Below are 15,446 nucleotides of genomic sequence, written 5' to 3' on the forward strand. Positions count from 1 at the left end.
GAAAAAAAGATGATGTTGCTTTTAATGTAGCCCTTGGTCTAAGAATCCTGTTAGCATTTGTATACTTCAGCTTTTTGTAACTAAGGAATGCTTTTAAACATTTGTTTCTGGATTGCATATCGCAAATGACCCCAGACTGTGACTTTGATGTTCTTGTATCTACATTTTATATTTTGAGTTTCTTTTTACATATTATCTGTTGCTGTTCCTTCTCTTCGGGCTTATCTTTCAAATTACTCTATAATTTACATATTTTTAGGTTTGTTTGACTCCCTCTTTTAAAATTTCTTGTTATTGCTTCTTCCCCTTCATTCTGTCTGGCCTCCCAACCACTGCTACCACCACTATTAGAATGTAATGTCTACAAGAACAGGGATCTTGATATTTTTGTTCACCTATGAATGGTAAATTCCTGGTACATAGTATGTAATACATATTTCTTGAATGAATGAATGACCATCAGGCTGGTTTTGTTTTCTTCTAGGTTCTTGACTATGCTCCAGAGTAAGTGAGATATTGTAGAGCAGAGTTTCAAAGGGATCTGTGAGAACTGTCTCTTCCTGTATTTAATTGATAAACATGAAGCTTAATTTTTGGTTGCTGAAGATTGTAAGAATACAGTTGAGCAAATGCTTCTTAATACATCTTAACAATGAAAACTTTTTTTTTTTTTTTAATATTTTGGTAGGAACCACCAAAGCCACCTCTAAATAATTTTAAAGTGGGAATGAAACTTGAAGCTGTAGACAGAAAGAACCCTTATCTGATCTGCCCTGCAACTATTGGAAATGTTAAAGGAGATGAAGTTTATATCACATTTGATGGCTGGAGCGGAGCTTTCAATTATTGGTGCAAGTATGATTGTCGAGATATTTTCCCAGTTGGGTGGTGTAACCTGACAGGAGATACATTACAACCACTAGGAAGTAATGGTAAGATAATAACTAACTAATACATGTTCTTTTATTTTATTGAAGTTAGATTTAACTGCTGTTGACATTGAAGGTAGGACTTCATGCCCAGCTGAGGAACAGCAGGCAGAACAGTGAGGACACTGTTCAGGTTAGAGAACTCGGGTAAAAGGTTATGATTAGAATTCTTGAGGGTCAGCACAATATCATGGTCTGAATTGATAGACCACACTGGCCAATATGGGCAAAGCTGCAGGCCACATTTACACCGTTGAAGCTTTGCTGCTGTAAGCATTTTGGGGTGCTTAGCTACGTTTATAGTTGATATCCTACTTAAAATTACACATGGCATTCCGTTGTTAATATCTTGAAGTTTTTTTTAAAGGTTGGGCATAGCAATTGTTATACATGTTTTACATGATTTTGGTTGATTTTTCAAGTTAAATTGGTGCTTTGATAGTGTTAAGATTTCACTTCTATAAAGATTTTACTTATGCATGTTAAAAATTTTTGACTATGAAAGCCATTATAAATTAGTATATTATTTAGTATGTTATTTCAGTCAAGTGTTTATCAGTTGTAATGTTGTGCTTCCTAAGTTGAGTACTGTGTTATCTAGCCTAGATATTTTCTTTCAGAAAAAATACATCAAAACATTGAAGCTCTTTGGTTGACTCTTCCAAGGACATAGACATACCTGACCCAGTCTTCTGTGATGAAATAACTGCTGAGATTTAACTGGAGTCTAAGCACAGAACCCAATTGTTTGATCCAAGTTAAATGTGAACTTATTAGTGGAGTCAAATATAAATCTACTTAAAATTTACCCCACTATATTAATTTATACCAGAAGGAAAAGAAAGATGAGTGTAGAAAATGAATAGGTAACGTGTGTGGAGGAAGGCAGTACTTAAGTATGAGCATATAGCCATAATCTTGTAACTGCTAGTAGAATCTTATGTAATTTGGAACTTTAAGACATCCCATTATTCTACAGTACTACGTACCATGATGTTCTTTTTATTAGGTACCTCTTTTTACCCATTCCCTGCTGTCATAATTTTAGGTAACAGATGTTAATGGTTGATTTTTGTAAAATTTAGTATGATACAGATTTATGTGTATATGATACTAAAATAAGGCATAGTCTCTGCTCTCAAGAAGTTCGCCTTCTACTGGGAGAGGGATGAATGGAGGGATAGACTTTTAAAAAGATACAATACAAAATTAACAGTGTAATAATAGAGATATATGCTAGATACGAAGGTGGCCGAAAGACATCTGGTTTGTTTAGGCTGGCGGTAAAGGTGGTTGGGTAAAGGAGTGCTTCACAAAAAGATTCATGATGTGAGTATTAAGAGAGGAGAAGGAGTTTGCCAGGCAGAATGAAGATAAAGGTAGGAGATAGAGACATCACAAAGGTGTGAAATTGCAGTGTGTTTTGGAAACTGATGAGTTCAGGTTGGGACATTGTAACTTCTGAAGGTGTAGTCAAGAATGCTATTGTCATTCAGTATCTGGTCTCCCCCCTTTTTCTCCCCTTAGTAACAGTTTGGCTGCCTAACATAAAGACTAGATTTCTAGCTTTAGCAGTTAGTTATGGTCTTGACACTTAAATCCTTCTCAGTGGGATAAAAGCACAGATAATGTGTTACAGAGAGGTGAATGTACCCTTCTCCCTTCTTGCTTCTGTTCCGTTGTTAGAAATGTGATTGTTTTGGATAGAGCTCTATCTTGAACTATAAAATGGGAACCATATTCTAGGCATTTTGAAGTGGAAAGCAGAAAAGAGCCAGACTCTCTGAGAACTTTGTGGAGCAGAATTTTTATACTAACCTATTCCAGACTGTTATTTGAGAGAAATAAACTTTGTGTTATATAAACCACTATTTTAGGCTTTTCTGTTACTGTTAGCTGAATTTAATCCTAACTGATAGATTCAGGGTAATTTAGGACATCCAGGTGGACATGTCCATTGGATTGATGCACATGCAGGTATTATGCCTACAAGTTAGGTCTTGGTTGACAAAGCGGCTTTAAGAATCATCACGTTCATTCAGATAAGTACTCTTTGTGTCAGGTGGGATTATAGTTTTTGGCAGTGGTGGGGATTGTGGAGGTAAGGCAGCTTATACATCCTGTTAATAACTGGTGGAAGTTTTGGATGTGATTTTTGGTGCATGTGTAACAGAAGGTAGATGAGGACTGACAGAACCTTGTGGGTCAACATTTAAATCAATAATTCTTATACTTAAATCAACTGGGAGACCTTGTTAAAAGACTGATACCCTGATACTCATGACTTGGTGTTCTGAATTAGTAGGTCCGGAGTGGGGCACAGGTGTTTCCGTTGCACGTGGTTTGAAGCCCAAACTTTGAGAAGCACAAGAGTAAGAGATGGGTAGATGATAGAATTCAATTTAGGACACTGAGAAACAATATATATAAATGTAGGAGATTCATTGGAGAGGGAAATGGCAACCCATTCTAGTACTCTTGCCTGGAAAATCCCATGGATGGAGGAGCCTGGTAGGCTGCAGTCTATGGGGTCACTGAGAGTCGGACACGGCTGAGCGACTTCACTTTCACTTTTCACTTTCCTGCGTTGGAGAAGGAAATGGCAACCCACTCCAGTGTTCTTGCCTGGAGAATCCAGGGACGGGGGAGCCTGGTGGGCTGCCGTCTATGGGGTCGCACAGAGTCGGATACAACTGAAGTGACTTAGCAGCAGCAGCAGCAGATTCGTTACATTGATTCCCCCAACAGCAGAAGAGAAAAAGATTTTAAGTAAATAAGTATTCAACACTATCAAATGTGACATAATTCTCTCTCTTTATAATGTTCAACTTTTGTCTGTCCTAAAGAGATGTGTTTCTTGCAGATAGTTAGATTTTAATTTTTTTTTTTTTTTTTTACCAGTCGGCTAGTCGGTTTTTTTAACTGGAGCTTTTAATCTATTTATATTTATTATAATCACAAATATATTGAGTTTTCAATATGCCATCTTATTTTGTGCTTTTTATTTGTCTTGCCTTTTCCATGTTCTAGTTTCTTTTTTATCGTTGGATTATTTTTTCTTATTCCATTTGTTCCCCTCTTGTTTGAAAGTTATACACTATATTTTCTGTTTTTATAATACTCTAGGAATTTTAACATGTTTTCTTAAAGGAAGTCTGAAATTAATATCTTTATTCTGCATCAAGACAATAAAGGAAACTTAGAATATTCTACCCATTTATGCCCCTGAAATTCATGTTATTACTGTTGTATATTTTAATTATGTATTTTTGTAATCCTATAAACTGTGTGTTTATGTGTGTGTATATGCTTCCCTGATAGCTCAGTTGGTAATAAATCCACTTGCAATGCAGGAGACCCCGGTTTGATTCCTGGGTGGGGAAGATCTGCTGGAGAAAGGATAGGCTACCCACTCCAGTATTCTTGGGCTTCCCTTGTGGCTCAGCTGGTAAAGAGTCACCCTGCAATGCAGGAGACCTGGGTTCAATCCCTGATTGGAAAGATCCCCTAGAGAAGGGAAAGGCTACCCACTCCAGTATTCTTGCCTGGAGAATTTCATGGACTGTATAGTCCATGGGGTTGCAAAGAGTTGGACATAACTGAGCGACTTTCACTTCACTTTATATATATATATATATATATTTATATATACACACACACACACATACATAACACACATACATACATACATACACACACTGCTGCTGCTGCTAAGTCGCTTCAGTCATATCTGACTCTGTGCTACCCCATAGACGGCAGCCCACCAGGCTCCCCCATCCCTGGGATTCTCCAGGTAAGAACACTGGAGTAGGTTGCCGTTTCCTTCTCCAGTGCAGTAAAGTGAAAGTGACGTCACTCGGTCGTGTCCGACTCTTAGCCATCCCATGGACTGCAGCCTACCAGGCTCCTCCATCCATGGGGTTTTCCAGGCAAGAGCTGCTTGTATATTTTGGAAATTAATCCTTTGTCAGTTGTTTCTTTTGCTATTATTTTCCATGGGGTTTTCCAGGCAAGAGCTGCTTGTATGAGCTGCTTCTATATTTTGGAAATTAATCCTTTGTCAGTTGTTTCATTTGTTGTTATTTTCTCCCATTCTGAGGGTTGTCTTTTCACCTTGCTTATAGTTTCCTTTGCTGTGCAAAAGCTTTTAGGTTTAATCAGGTCCACTTGTTTACCTTTTTAAAATTTCTGTTATTGTAGGAAGTGGGTCCAGAGAAGGCAATGGGACCCCACTCCACTACTCTTGCCTGGAAAATCCCATGGATGGAGGAGTCTGGTAGGCTGCAGTCCATGGGGTCACTAAGAGTCGGACATGACTGAGCAACTTCACTTTGACTTTTGACTTTCATGCATTGGAGAAGGAAATGGCAACCCACTCCAGTGTTCTTGCCTGGAGAATCCCAGGGACGGGGGAGCCTGGTGGGCTGCCGTCTGTGAGATCACACACAGTCGGACACGACTGAAGTGACTTAGCAGTAGCAGAAGCAGGAAGTGGGTCATAGAGGATTTTGCTTTGATTTATGTCATCAAGTGTTTTGCCTGTGTTTTCCTCTAAGAGATTTATAATTTCTGGTCTTCCATTTAGATCTTTAATCCATTTTCAGTGTATCTTTGTGTGTGGTGTTAGGAAGTGTTCTAATTTCATTCTTTTACATGTAGCTGTCCAGTTTTCCCAACAGCATTTATTGAAGAGAGTGTCTTTGCCCCATTGTATAGTCTTGTCTCCTTTGTCAAAAATAAGGTATCCATAGGTGCATGGGTTTATTTCTGGGCTTTCTATCTTGTTCCATTGGTCTATATTTCTGTTTGTGTGCCAGTACCATACTGTCTTGATGATTGTAGCTTTGCAGTATAATCTGAAGTCAGGAAGGTTGATTCCTCCAGCTCCATTCTTCTTTCTCAAGACTGCTTTGACTCTTCGGGGTCTTTTGTGTTTCCATACGAACTGTGAAAATTTTTGTTCTAGTTCTGTGAAAATGCCATTGGTAATTTGATAAGGATCACATTGAATCTGTAGATTGCATGTGGTAGTATGGTTATTTTCACAATATTGATTCTTCCTACCCAGGAACATGGAATAGCTCTCCATCTGTTTATGTTATCTTTGATTTCTTTCATTATTTCAGTTCAGTTCAGTCGCTCAGTCGTGTCCGACTCTTTACGACCCCATGAATCGCAGCACACCAGGCCTCCCTGTCCATCACCAACTCCCGGAGTTCACTCAGACTCATGTCCATCGAGTCAGTGATGCCATCCAGCCATCTCATCCTCTGTCATCCCCTTCTCCTCCTGCCCCCAATCCCTCCCAGCATCAAAGTCTTTTCCAGTGAGTCAACTCTTCACATGAGGTGGCCAAAGTACTGGAGTTTCAGCTTTAGCATCATTCCTTCCAAAGAAATCCCAGGGCTGATCTCCTTCAGAATGGACTGGTTGGATCTCCTTGCAGTCCAAGGGACTCTCAAGAGTCTTCTCCAACACCACAGTTCAAAAGCATCAATTCTTCGGCACTCAGCCTTCTTCACAGTCCAACTCTCATATCCATACATGACCACTGGAAAATCCATAGCCTTGACTAGATGGACCTTAGTCGCAAAGTAATGTCTCTGCTTTTGAATATGCTATCTAGGTTGGTCATAACTTTTCTTCCAAGGAGTAAGCGTCTTTTAATTTCATGGCTACAGTCCCCATCTGCAGTGATTTTGGAGCCCCCCAAAATAAAGTCTGACACTGTTTCCACTGTTTCCCCATCTATTTCCCATGAAGTGATGGGACTGGATGCCATGATCTTCGTTTTCTGAATGTTGAGCTTTAAGCCAACTTTTTCACTCTCCTGTTTCACTTTCATCAAGAGGCTTTTTAGTTCCTCTTCACTTTCTGCCATAAGGGTGGTGTCATCTGCATATCTGAGGTTATTGATATTTCTCCTGGCAATCTTGATTCCACCTTGTGTTTCTTCCAGCCCAGCGTTTCTCATGATGTACTCTGCATAGAAGTTAAATAAGCAGGGTGACAATATACAGCCTTGACGTACTCCTTTTTCTATTTGGAACCAGTCTGTTGTTCCATGTCCAGTTCTAACTGTTGCTTCTTGACCTGCATACAGATTTCTCAAGAGACAGGTCATATGGTCTGGTATTCCCATCTCTTTCAGCATTTTCCACAGTTCATTGTGATCCACACAGTCAAAGGCTTTGGCATAGTCAATAAAGCAGAAATAGATGTTTTTCTGGAACTCCCTTCCTTTTTCCATGATCCAGCGGATGTTGGCAATTTGATCTCTGGTTCCTCTGCCTTTTCTAAAACCAGCTTGAACATCAGGAAATTCACGGTTCATGTATTGCTGAAGCCTGGCTTGGAGAATTTTGAGCATTACTTTACTCGCATGTGAGATGAGTGCAATTGTGCAGTAGTTTGAGCATTCTTTGGCATTGCCTTTGTTTGGGATTTGAATGAAAAGTGACCTTTTCCAGTCCTGTGGCCACTGCTGAGTTTCCCAAATGTGCTGGCATATTGAGTGCAGCAGTTTCACAGCATCATCTTTCAGGATTTGAAATTGCTCAACTGGAATTCCATCACCTCCACTAGCTTTGTTTGTAGTGATGCTTTCTAAGGCCCACTTGACTTCACATTCAAGGATGTCTGGCTCTAGATGAGTGATCACACCATCATGATTATCTGGGTTGTGAAGATCTTTTTTGTACAGTTCTTCTGTGTATTCTTGCCACCTCTTCTTAATATCTTCTGCTTCTGTTAGGTCCATACCATTTCTGTCCTATATCGAGCCTATCTTTGCATGAAATGTTCCCTTGGTATCTCTAATTTTCTTGGAAGAGATCTCTAGTCTTTCTCATTCTGTTCTTTTCCTCTATTTCTTTGCATTGATCGCTGAAGAAGGCTTTCTCATCTCTTCTTGCTATTTTTTGGAACTCTGCATTCAGATGCTTATATCTTTCCTTTTCTCCTTTGCTTTTCGCCTCTCTTCTTTTCACACTATTTGTAAGGCCTCCCCAGACAGCCATTTTGCCTTTTTGCATTTCTCTTCCATGGGGATGGTCTTGATCCCTGTCTCCTGTACAGTGTCACGAACCTCATTCCATAGTTCATCAGGCTCTCTATCTATCAGATCTAGGCCCTTAAATCTATTTCTCACTTCTACTGTATAATCATAAGGGATTTGATTTAGGTCATACCTGAATGGTCTAGCGGTTTTCCCTACTTTCTTCAATTTGAGTCTGAATTTGGTAATAAGGAGTTCATGATCTGAGCCACAGTCAGCTCCAGGTCTTGTTTTTGTTGACTGTATAGAGCTTCTCCATCTTTGGCTGCAAAGAATATAAGCAGTCTGATTTCGGTGTTGACCATCTGGTGATGTCCATGTGTAGAGTCTTCTCTTGTGTTGTTGGAAGAGGGTGTTTGGTATGACCAGTGCATTTTCTTGGCAAAACTCTATTAGTCTTTGCCCTGCTTCATTCCGCATTCCAAGGCCAAATTTGCCTGTTACTCCAGGTGTTTCTTGACTTCCTACTTTCGCATTCCAGTCCCCTATAATGAAAAGGACATCTTTTTTGGGTGTTAGTTCTAAAAGGTCTTGTAGGTCTTATAATTATCAGTGTACAGTTCTTTTGTATCCTTAGGTAAGTATTCCTAGATATTTAATTCTTTTTGCTGCAATGGTGAATGGGATTGATTCCTTAATTTCTCTTTCTGATTTTTCATTGTTACTATATATAGAAATACAAGTGATTTCTTTGTATTGATTTTGTATCCTGCAACTTTGCTTAAATTCACTGATTAGCTCTAGGAATTTTCTGATAGTATCTTTAGGGTTTTCTATGTACAGTATCATGTCATCTGCAAACAGTGAGAGCTTTACTTCTTCTCTTCTGATCTGAATTCCTTTTATTTCTTTTTCTTCTCTGATTGCTATGGCTAGGACTTTCAGAACTATGTTGAGTAATAGTGATGAAAGTGGACATCCTTGTCTTTTTCCTGATCTTAGGGAAATGCTTTCAGTTTTTCACCATTGAGAATAATGTTTGCTGTAGGCTTATCATATATGGTCTTTACTATGTTGAGGTAGGTTCCTTCTATGCCCATTTTTTGAAGAGTTTTAATCATAAATGGGTGCTGATTTTTGTCAAAGGCTTTTTCTGCATCTGTTGAGATTATCATGTGATTTTTATATTTTTATATTTGTTAAGATGGTTAACATTGATTGATTTGCATATATTGAAGAATCCTTGCATCCCTGGAATAAACTCAACTTGATCATGGTGTATAAGCTTTTTGATGTGTTGCTGAATTCTGTTTGCTAAAATTTTGTTGAGGTTTTTTGCATCTGTTCATCAGTGATACTGCCCTGTAGTTTTCTTTTTTTGTGTTGTCTTTGTCTGGTTTTGATATCAGGGTGATGGTGGCCGTGTAGAATGAGTTTGGGACGTGTTCCTTCCTCTGCACATTTTTGAAAGAGTTTTAGATCCTTCTAAAACTAGCTAGGCATTAGCTCTTCTCTAAATGTTTGATAGAATTCTCCTATGAAGCCATCTGGTCCTGGGCTTTTGTTTTTTTGGGAGATTTTTGATCGCAGCTTCAATTTCAGTGCTTATGATTGGGTTGCTCATAATTTCTGTCTCTTTCTGGTTCGGACTTGGAAGATTGAACTTTTCTAAGAATCTGTCCATTTCTTCCAGGTTATCTATTTTATTGCCATATAGTTGTTGATAATAGTCTCTTATAATCCTTTGTATTTCTGCATTGTCTGTTGTAACTTCTCCTTTTTCATTTCTAATTTTGTTGATTTGATTCTTTTTTTTTCTAGATGAGTCTGGTTAGAGGTTTGTCAATTTTGTTTATCTTCTCAAAGAACCAACTTTTAGTTTTATTATCTTTAATATTGTTTCTTCCATTTCTTTTTCATTTATTTCTGCTCTGATCTTTATGATTTCTTTCCTTCTACTAATTTTGGAGTTTTTTTGTTCTTCTTTTTCCAGTTGTTTTAGGTGTAAAGTTAGGCTGTCTGTTCAATGTTTTTCTTGTTTCTTGATGTAGGACTGTATTGCTATAAACTTTCCTCTTAGAACTGCTTTTGCTGCATGCCACAGGTTTTGAGTTGTTGCGTTTTCATTGTCATTTGTTTCTAGAAATTTTTTTATTTCCTTTTTTATTTCTTCAGTAATCTGTTTGTTATTTATGAACATATTGTTTAATCTCCATATGTTTATGTTTCTTACAGTTTTTTTCCTTGTAATTGATACCTAGTCTTATAGCATTGTGGTCGGAGAAGATGCTTGATTATTATTTGTAGGCTTTTTGATGATAGCCATTCTGACTAGTGTGAGATAATACCTCATTGTGTCTTTTATTTTTATTTTTCTGATAATTAGTGATTTTCAGCATCTTCACGTGCCTGTTGGCCAACTGTGTGTCTTCTTTGGAGAAATGTCTGAATGAGTTTTCTCATATTCCAATTTTTTGATTGATTTGTTTGGTGTTTTTGATGTTTTGATTTGTTTGGTGTTTTGATTCGTTTGATGTTCAGTTGTATGAGTTCTTTGTGTGTTTTGGACCTTAACCCCTTGTTGGTGGTTTGCAAATATCATTTGCAAATATTTTCTCTCATTCTATAGGTTTCCTTTTAATTTTGTTGATGGTCACATTTGCTGTGCAGAAGCTTTTAAATTTGATTAGGTCCCATTTGTTTATTTTTTTCTCTTTATTTCTTTTGCTTTGGGACACTTATCTAAGAAAATATGGCTACAATTAATATCAGAGAGTGTTTTGCCTATATTCTCTTCTGTGAGTTTTATGGTATCATGTGTTTTTTAGTCTTTTAACCATTTTTAGTTCATTTTTGTATATTGTGTGAGGAAGTGTTCTAATTTCATTGGTTTACATGTAGCTGTCCAGCTTCCCCAACACAACTTGTTGAAAAGATTACTTTTTTCTGCATTGTTTGTTCTTGCCTTCTTTGTCAAAGATTAATTGGCCGTAGGCTCTCTGTTCTGTTTCATTGATCTGTATGTCTGGTTTTGTGCCAATACCATTGCTGTCTTGATTACTGTAGCTTTGTGGCTTGATTTATAACTACTTTTTGAATGCAAATAATCCAACCTGGCATCTCTGGTGGCTCAGATGGTAAAGAGTCTGCCTGCAATGGTGGAGACCTGAGTTTGATCCCTGGGTCGGGAAGATCCCCTGCAAATTGAAATGGCAACCCAATCCAGTATTCTTGTCTGGAAAATCCCATGAATGGAGTTGCCTGGCGGGCTACAGTCCATGGGGTTACAAAAAGTCGGACATGACTGAGTGACTTTCATACACAATCCAACCTGTGCCAAAATAGTATTTGGAAGCAGTAGAATAGAAACAAAGATATACCCCCTGGTGCCACATTCTGATATGTAAAGATTCATGGATGTTCCCACAAGAACCTTAGGATTCTGGGAAGAGTATGGTTAAAAGTTGTTAGTTGATATTCAGAGACATTGCATATATGATTCATTTTTATTTTTTTCAAGCATTGCTTATTAATTGCAGAGAGATTAATAGTGTTAGTACTATACTTACACAAGCTGAAATACTTTGTTTTTGAGTAGAGAAAACATTTACTTTAGCCAATATATTATTCATTAAACGGCAGCTATAATATAGAAGTATCATTTCTTAGACATAATGTGATATATTCTTTTTATTTATTTATTTTTGGCTGTGTTGGGTCTTTGTTGCTGTGCAGGTTTTCTCTAGTTGCAGTGGGCAGGGCTATTCTCTTATTGTGGTGCATGGGCTTCTCATTGTGGTGGCTTTTCTTTTTGTGAAACTTGGGCTCCATGGCATGCAGGCTTCAGTAGTGCTGGCTTGTGGGCTTCAGTAGTTGCAGAGCCTGAGCTCAGTAGCTGCAGCTTGCAGGCTCTAGAGTACAGACTCACTAGCTGTGGCACACGGGCTTAGTTGCCCTGTGGCCTGTGAAATCTTCCCAGACCAGGGATTGAACTGGTGTCCTCTGCATTGACAGGTGGTTTCTTAACCATTGGCCCATCATGGACATCCTAATGTGATACATCCTTGAAAGCAAAATGTTTTAAAATTATTTTTTTATTATTTTTAATATATTTTTTCTCTAATAGAAAAAGTAATAAATGCTTAAAGCAGAACAATCAGAAAACCATACTGAGATAACCATGGCAAACAGTTTTATCTGTATTTGGCTTCATAATGCTTTTTAAAAATTTTTGTTTTGCACATATAGCTTAAGAATACAGACAGCAAAGCAGTAGAAAAATGTTGTTATAGTATATTTATTCTTAAAAATCATATAGAAGAGTTTAGAAGAATGAGACTGTTCCTGTTTACTAAGAAAGGAAACTCTCCAAGATGTATTAATTGAAAAGAACAACCTCCGTAGTACATACAATATGAATACCATTAAGTTAAAATAAGAATGTATTTCTATATTTAACTATGCTGCTAAGTTGCTTCAGTCATGTCCAACTCTTTGCGACCCCATAGACGGCAGCCCACCAGGCTCCGCCGTCCGTGGGATTCTCCACGCAAGAACACTGGAGTGGGTCGCCATTTCCTTCTCCAATGCATGGAAGTGAAAAGTCAAAGTGAAGTCGCTCAGTCATGTCTGACTCAGTGACCCCGTGGACTGCAGCCCACCAGGCTCCTCCATCCATGGGATTTTCCAGGCAAGAGTACTGGAGTGGGGTGCCATTGCCTTCTCTGATATTTAACTATAGATATATGTAAATAAATACATAGAACAGATCTGAAAGGCTATACAAATTCGTAATAGTGATTATTTCTGGAAAGGATGGTAATGGGGACTTTTATCTGTGGCTTTGTTGTTGTTGTTTAAACCATAATGTATTGGTATGTTACATTTGTGTCTAGATTAATTCATGGCTTCAGTTTGAAAAGAGATTATACTGCATACTCCACTCTTTTGTCTGCTATTTTCATGATATCTTGTGACTGTATTACCATGTGAAGTACTTTCCTCTAATTTCAGTTTTACTTGTTTTGTGCTCCATCATGTGGCTGTACCATAATTTATTTATCCAAACTCTGTTTTCGTTGAATTTAGGCTTTTTACACATTTATGTTATTCAGTTAGATGATATGAAGAATATATCTTTGCACACTTCTCTAATTATCTACATAGAATAAGTTTGCTGAGTTAGAGGGTATGTTTCTAAGGCTGACAGATTGTCATTCAGAAAGGTATACTCACATCCATTCCCCTCAGTGGTGGGTGAAAATGTTTTTTCTTTCTCTGGTCAACTTTGGGCATTATCATCTTATTTTTGCTAATTTAAAAAATGTTATTTTTAAATTTTTTATTTCTTAGATTACTAGTGAAGTTGAATCTTTTTGTTTCCATGTATTTTAACTATTAGTATTCCTTTATAATTTTCCTGCTAATTACCTTTTCCCACTTTTTCTTATTGTTCCTTTCCTTGTGGATTTGACTGCTTCATTTGTTGCACATAATCAACCCTTTGTCATAAAAATAAAAGCTTTTTGTCAGTCATTTGCTTTTTAATGTCAAATTAAAAGACGCTTACTCCTTGGAAGGAAAGTTATGACCAACCTAGATAGCATATTCAAAAGCAGAGACATTACTTTGCCAACAAAAGTCCGTCTAGTCAAGGCTATGGTTTTTCCAGTGATCATGTATGGATGTGAGAGTTGGACTGTGAAGAGAGCTGAGCACCAAAGAATTGATGCTTTTGAACTTTGGTGTTGGAGAAGACTCTTGGGAGTCCCTTGGACTGCAAGGAGATCCAACCAGTCCATTCTAAAAGAGATCAGTCCTTGGTGTTCTTTGGAAGGACTGATGCTGAAGCTGAAGCTCCAATACTTTGGCCACCTCATGTGAAGAGTTGGCTCATTGGAAAAGACTCTGATGCTGGGAGGGATTGGGGGCAGGAGGAGAAGGGGACAACAGAGGATGAGATGGTTGGATGGCATCACCGACTCGATGGACGTGAGTTTGAGTGAACTCCCGGAGTTGGTGATGGACAGGGAGGCCTGGTGTGCTGCAATTCATGGGGTTGCAAAGCGTTGGACACGAATGAGCGACTGAACTGAACTGATGGTTTTTTAAGAGAATGTACAGAAATATTAAACTTATTGACTTGAATATTAAATAACTTAAGGGGCTTAGTTAAATAATTTCAAAGGGACAAATGATATTAAATTAGTAGAATTTCATGAATTTTTAAAATCTGTATTGTTTTTATTTGTTTCGAATATTTCTCAATTTGGAATTTTTTTCAACCTTTTTTTAATTGCTTTTCCATTTTTTTTAAGACTATAGCACATAAAACCTTTTCAAATAATTAATGAGTAAAGACAATTCAGGCTTCCCTGGTGGCTCAAATGGTAAAGAATCCGCTTGTGATGCAGGAGATGCATGTTCTATCCCTGGGTCAGGAAGATTTCCCTGGAGGAGGAAATGGCAACCCACTCCAGTATTCTTGGCTGGAGATTCCCATGGACAGAGGAGCCTGGCGGGCTATAGTCCATGGACTCACAAAGAGTTGGATAGGACTGCAGTTACTTAACATGCATGCAAACACAATTCACTTGCATAATTTCTTAAAGAAATATAGTGACACTTCCATGAGTGCTACTTTATTTGACTTTGCATTAAAAACCTTATTTAAGCTTTACTGCTCTTCTTTTCAAGAATAGTAATAAAGTTTAATTTACCTTAAAACTTTTTCTAACTATTTTTTCCCTGGTGTTAACACTTCTATAATCAGAACGAGCTAAGTTCTTATCAGGCCTATCATTGGTATAGAAATCCTCTGAGAAACATGCTGAGAAATAAAGCAAGCTGAGTGGCTTTTTCCCCTCTTGTTTATTTAAATTTTCCTTTGTTGGCTCTTGTTAATGACTCTCACCCTTTACTTTCAAAGCCCTTTACTTCTATTTGGTGCTGTCACAGCTCATCAGATTTATTCTAGAGACCTGAATGGGGCATTTGGTGAGAAAGAGGAAGGAAGTGTGTGCTGCTGTGTCCTTGGCAACTTAAGGCTGAGTCAAGTAAACTAAAACAAAGTCCATTGTAGATTTTTTCTTGCAAAATTTATTTGATCTTGCTGTTCTCTGTTTTGGTTTTCTCCCTTTCTTTTGTATCTTACATCTTAGTTCTCTTCTAAATAAATGATATAAATTTAGGAATGCCCTGTAAACTGTTGGTTAACTATTGGTTTCTTTTCATATTGCCCTCCTTTTGTTTCCAGCATATACACTTACTGGAATTTATAGCCAGTCATTTCATTAAAGTCCAAATGTTTAATACATGAAGAATAAGACTTGGAATCTAGCAACTTTGAATCAGAGCTGGGTCAATCATTATTTTAAAGGCTGTTTTTTTTTTTTAAACCTTCTTTTTCTTGTCTTTATTTGGAAAATTTTGTAAACAAATATGTTGCCATTTTGTTTTATAAACACAGTAAATGTAGGTTTTTAGTGTTCTGAGAAATTAGGGAAACTCAGAAACAGGAT

The 15,446-nt window shown here is 37.6% G+C and overlaps 1 protein-coding gene across 1 annotated transcript in view; it reads left to right on the forward strand.

Annotated features, from left to right (window-relative positions):
• The window catches only part of SCML2 (Scm polycomb group protein like 2), an 86,308-nt gene that overhangs the window by 22,049 nt on the left and 48,813 nt on the right, over nucleotides 1-15,446 (forward strand). The window contains exon 6 of the mRNA XM_052663368.1: nucleotides 689-932. Within this exon, the coding sequence (XP_052519328.1) occupies nucleotides 689-932 (244 nt within the window). The remainder of the gene's footprint in view (nucleotides 1-688; nucleotides 933-15,446) is intronic.

This window comes from Budorcas taxicolor, chromosome X (assembly GCF_023091745.1).
Source record: "Budorcas taxicolor isolate Tak-1 chromosome X, Takin1.1, whole genome shotgun sequence".
Taxonomy (NCBI): domain Eukaryota; kingdom Metazoa; phylum Chordata; class Mammalia; order Artiodactyla; family Bovidae; genus Budorcas; species Budorcas taxicolor.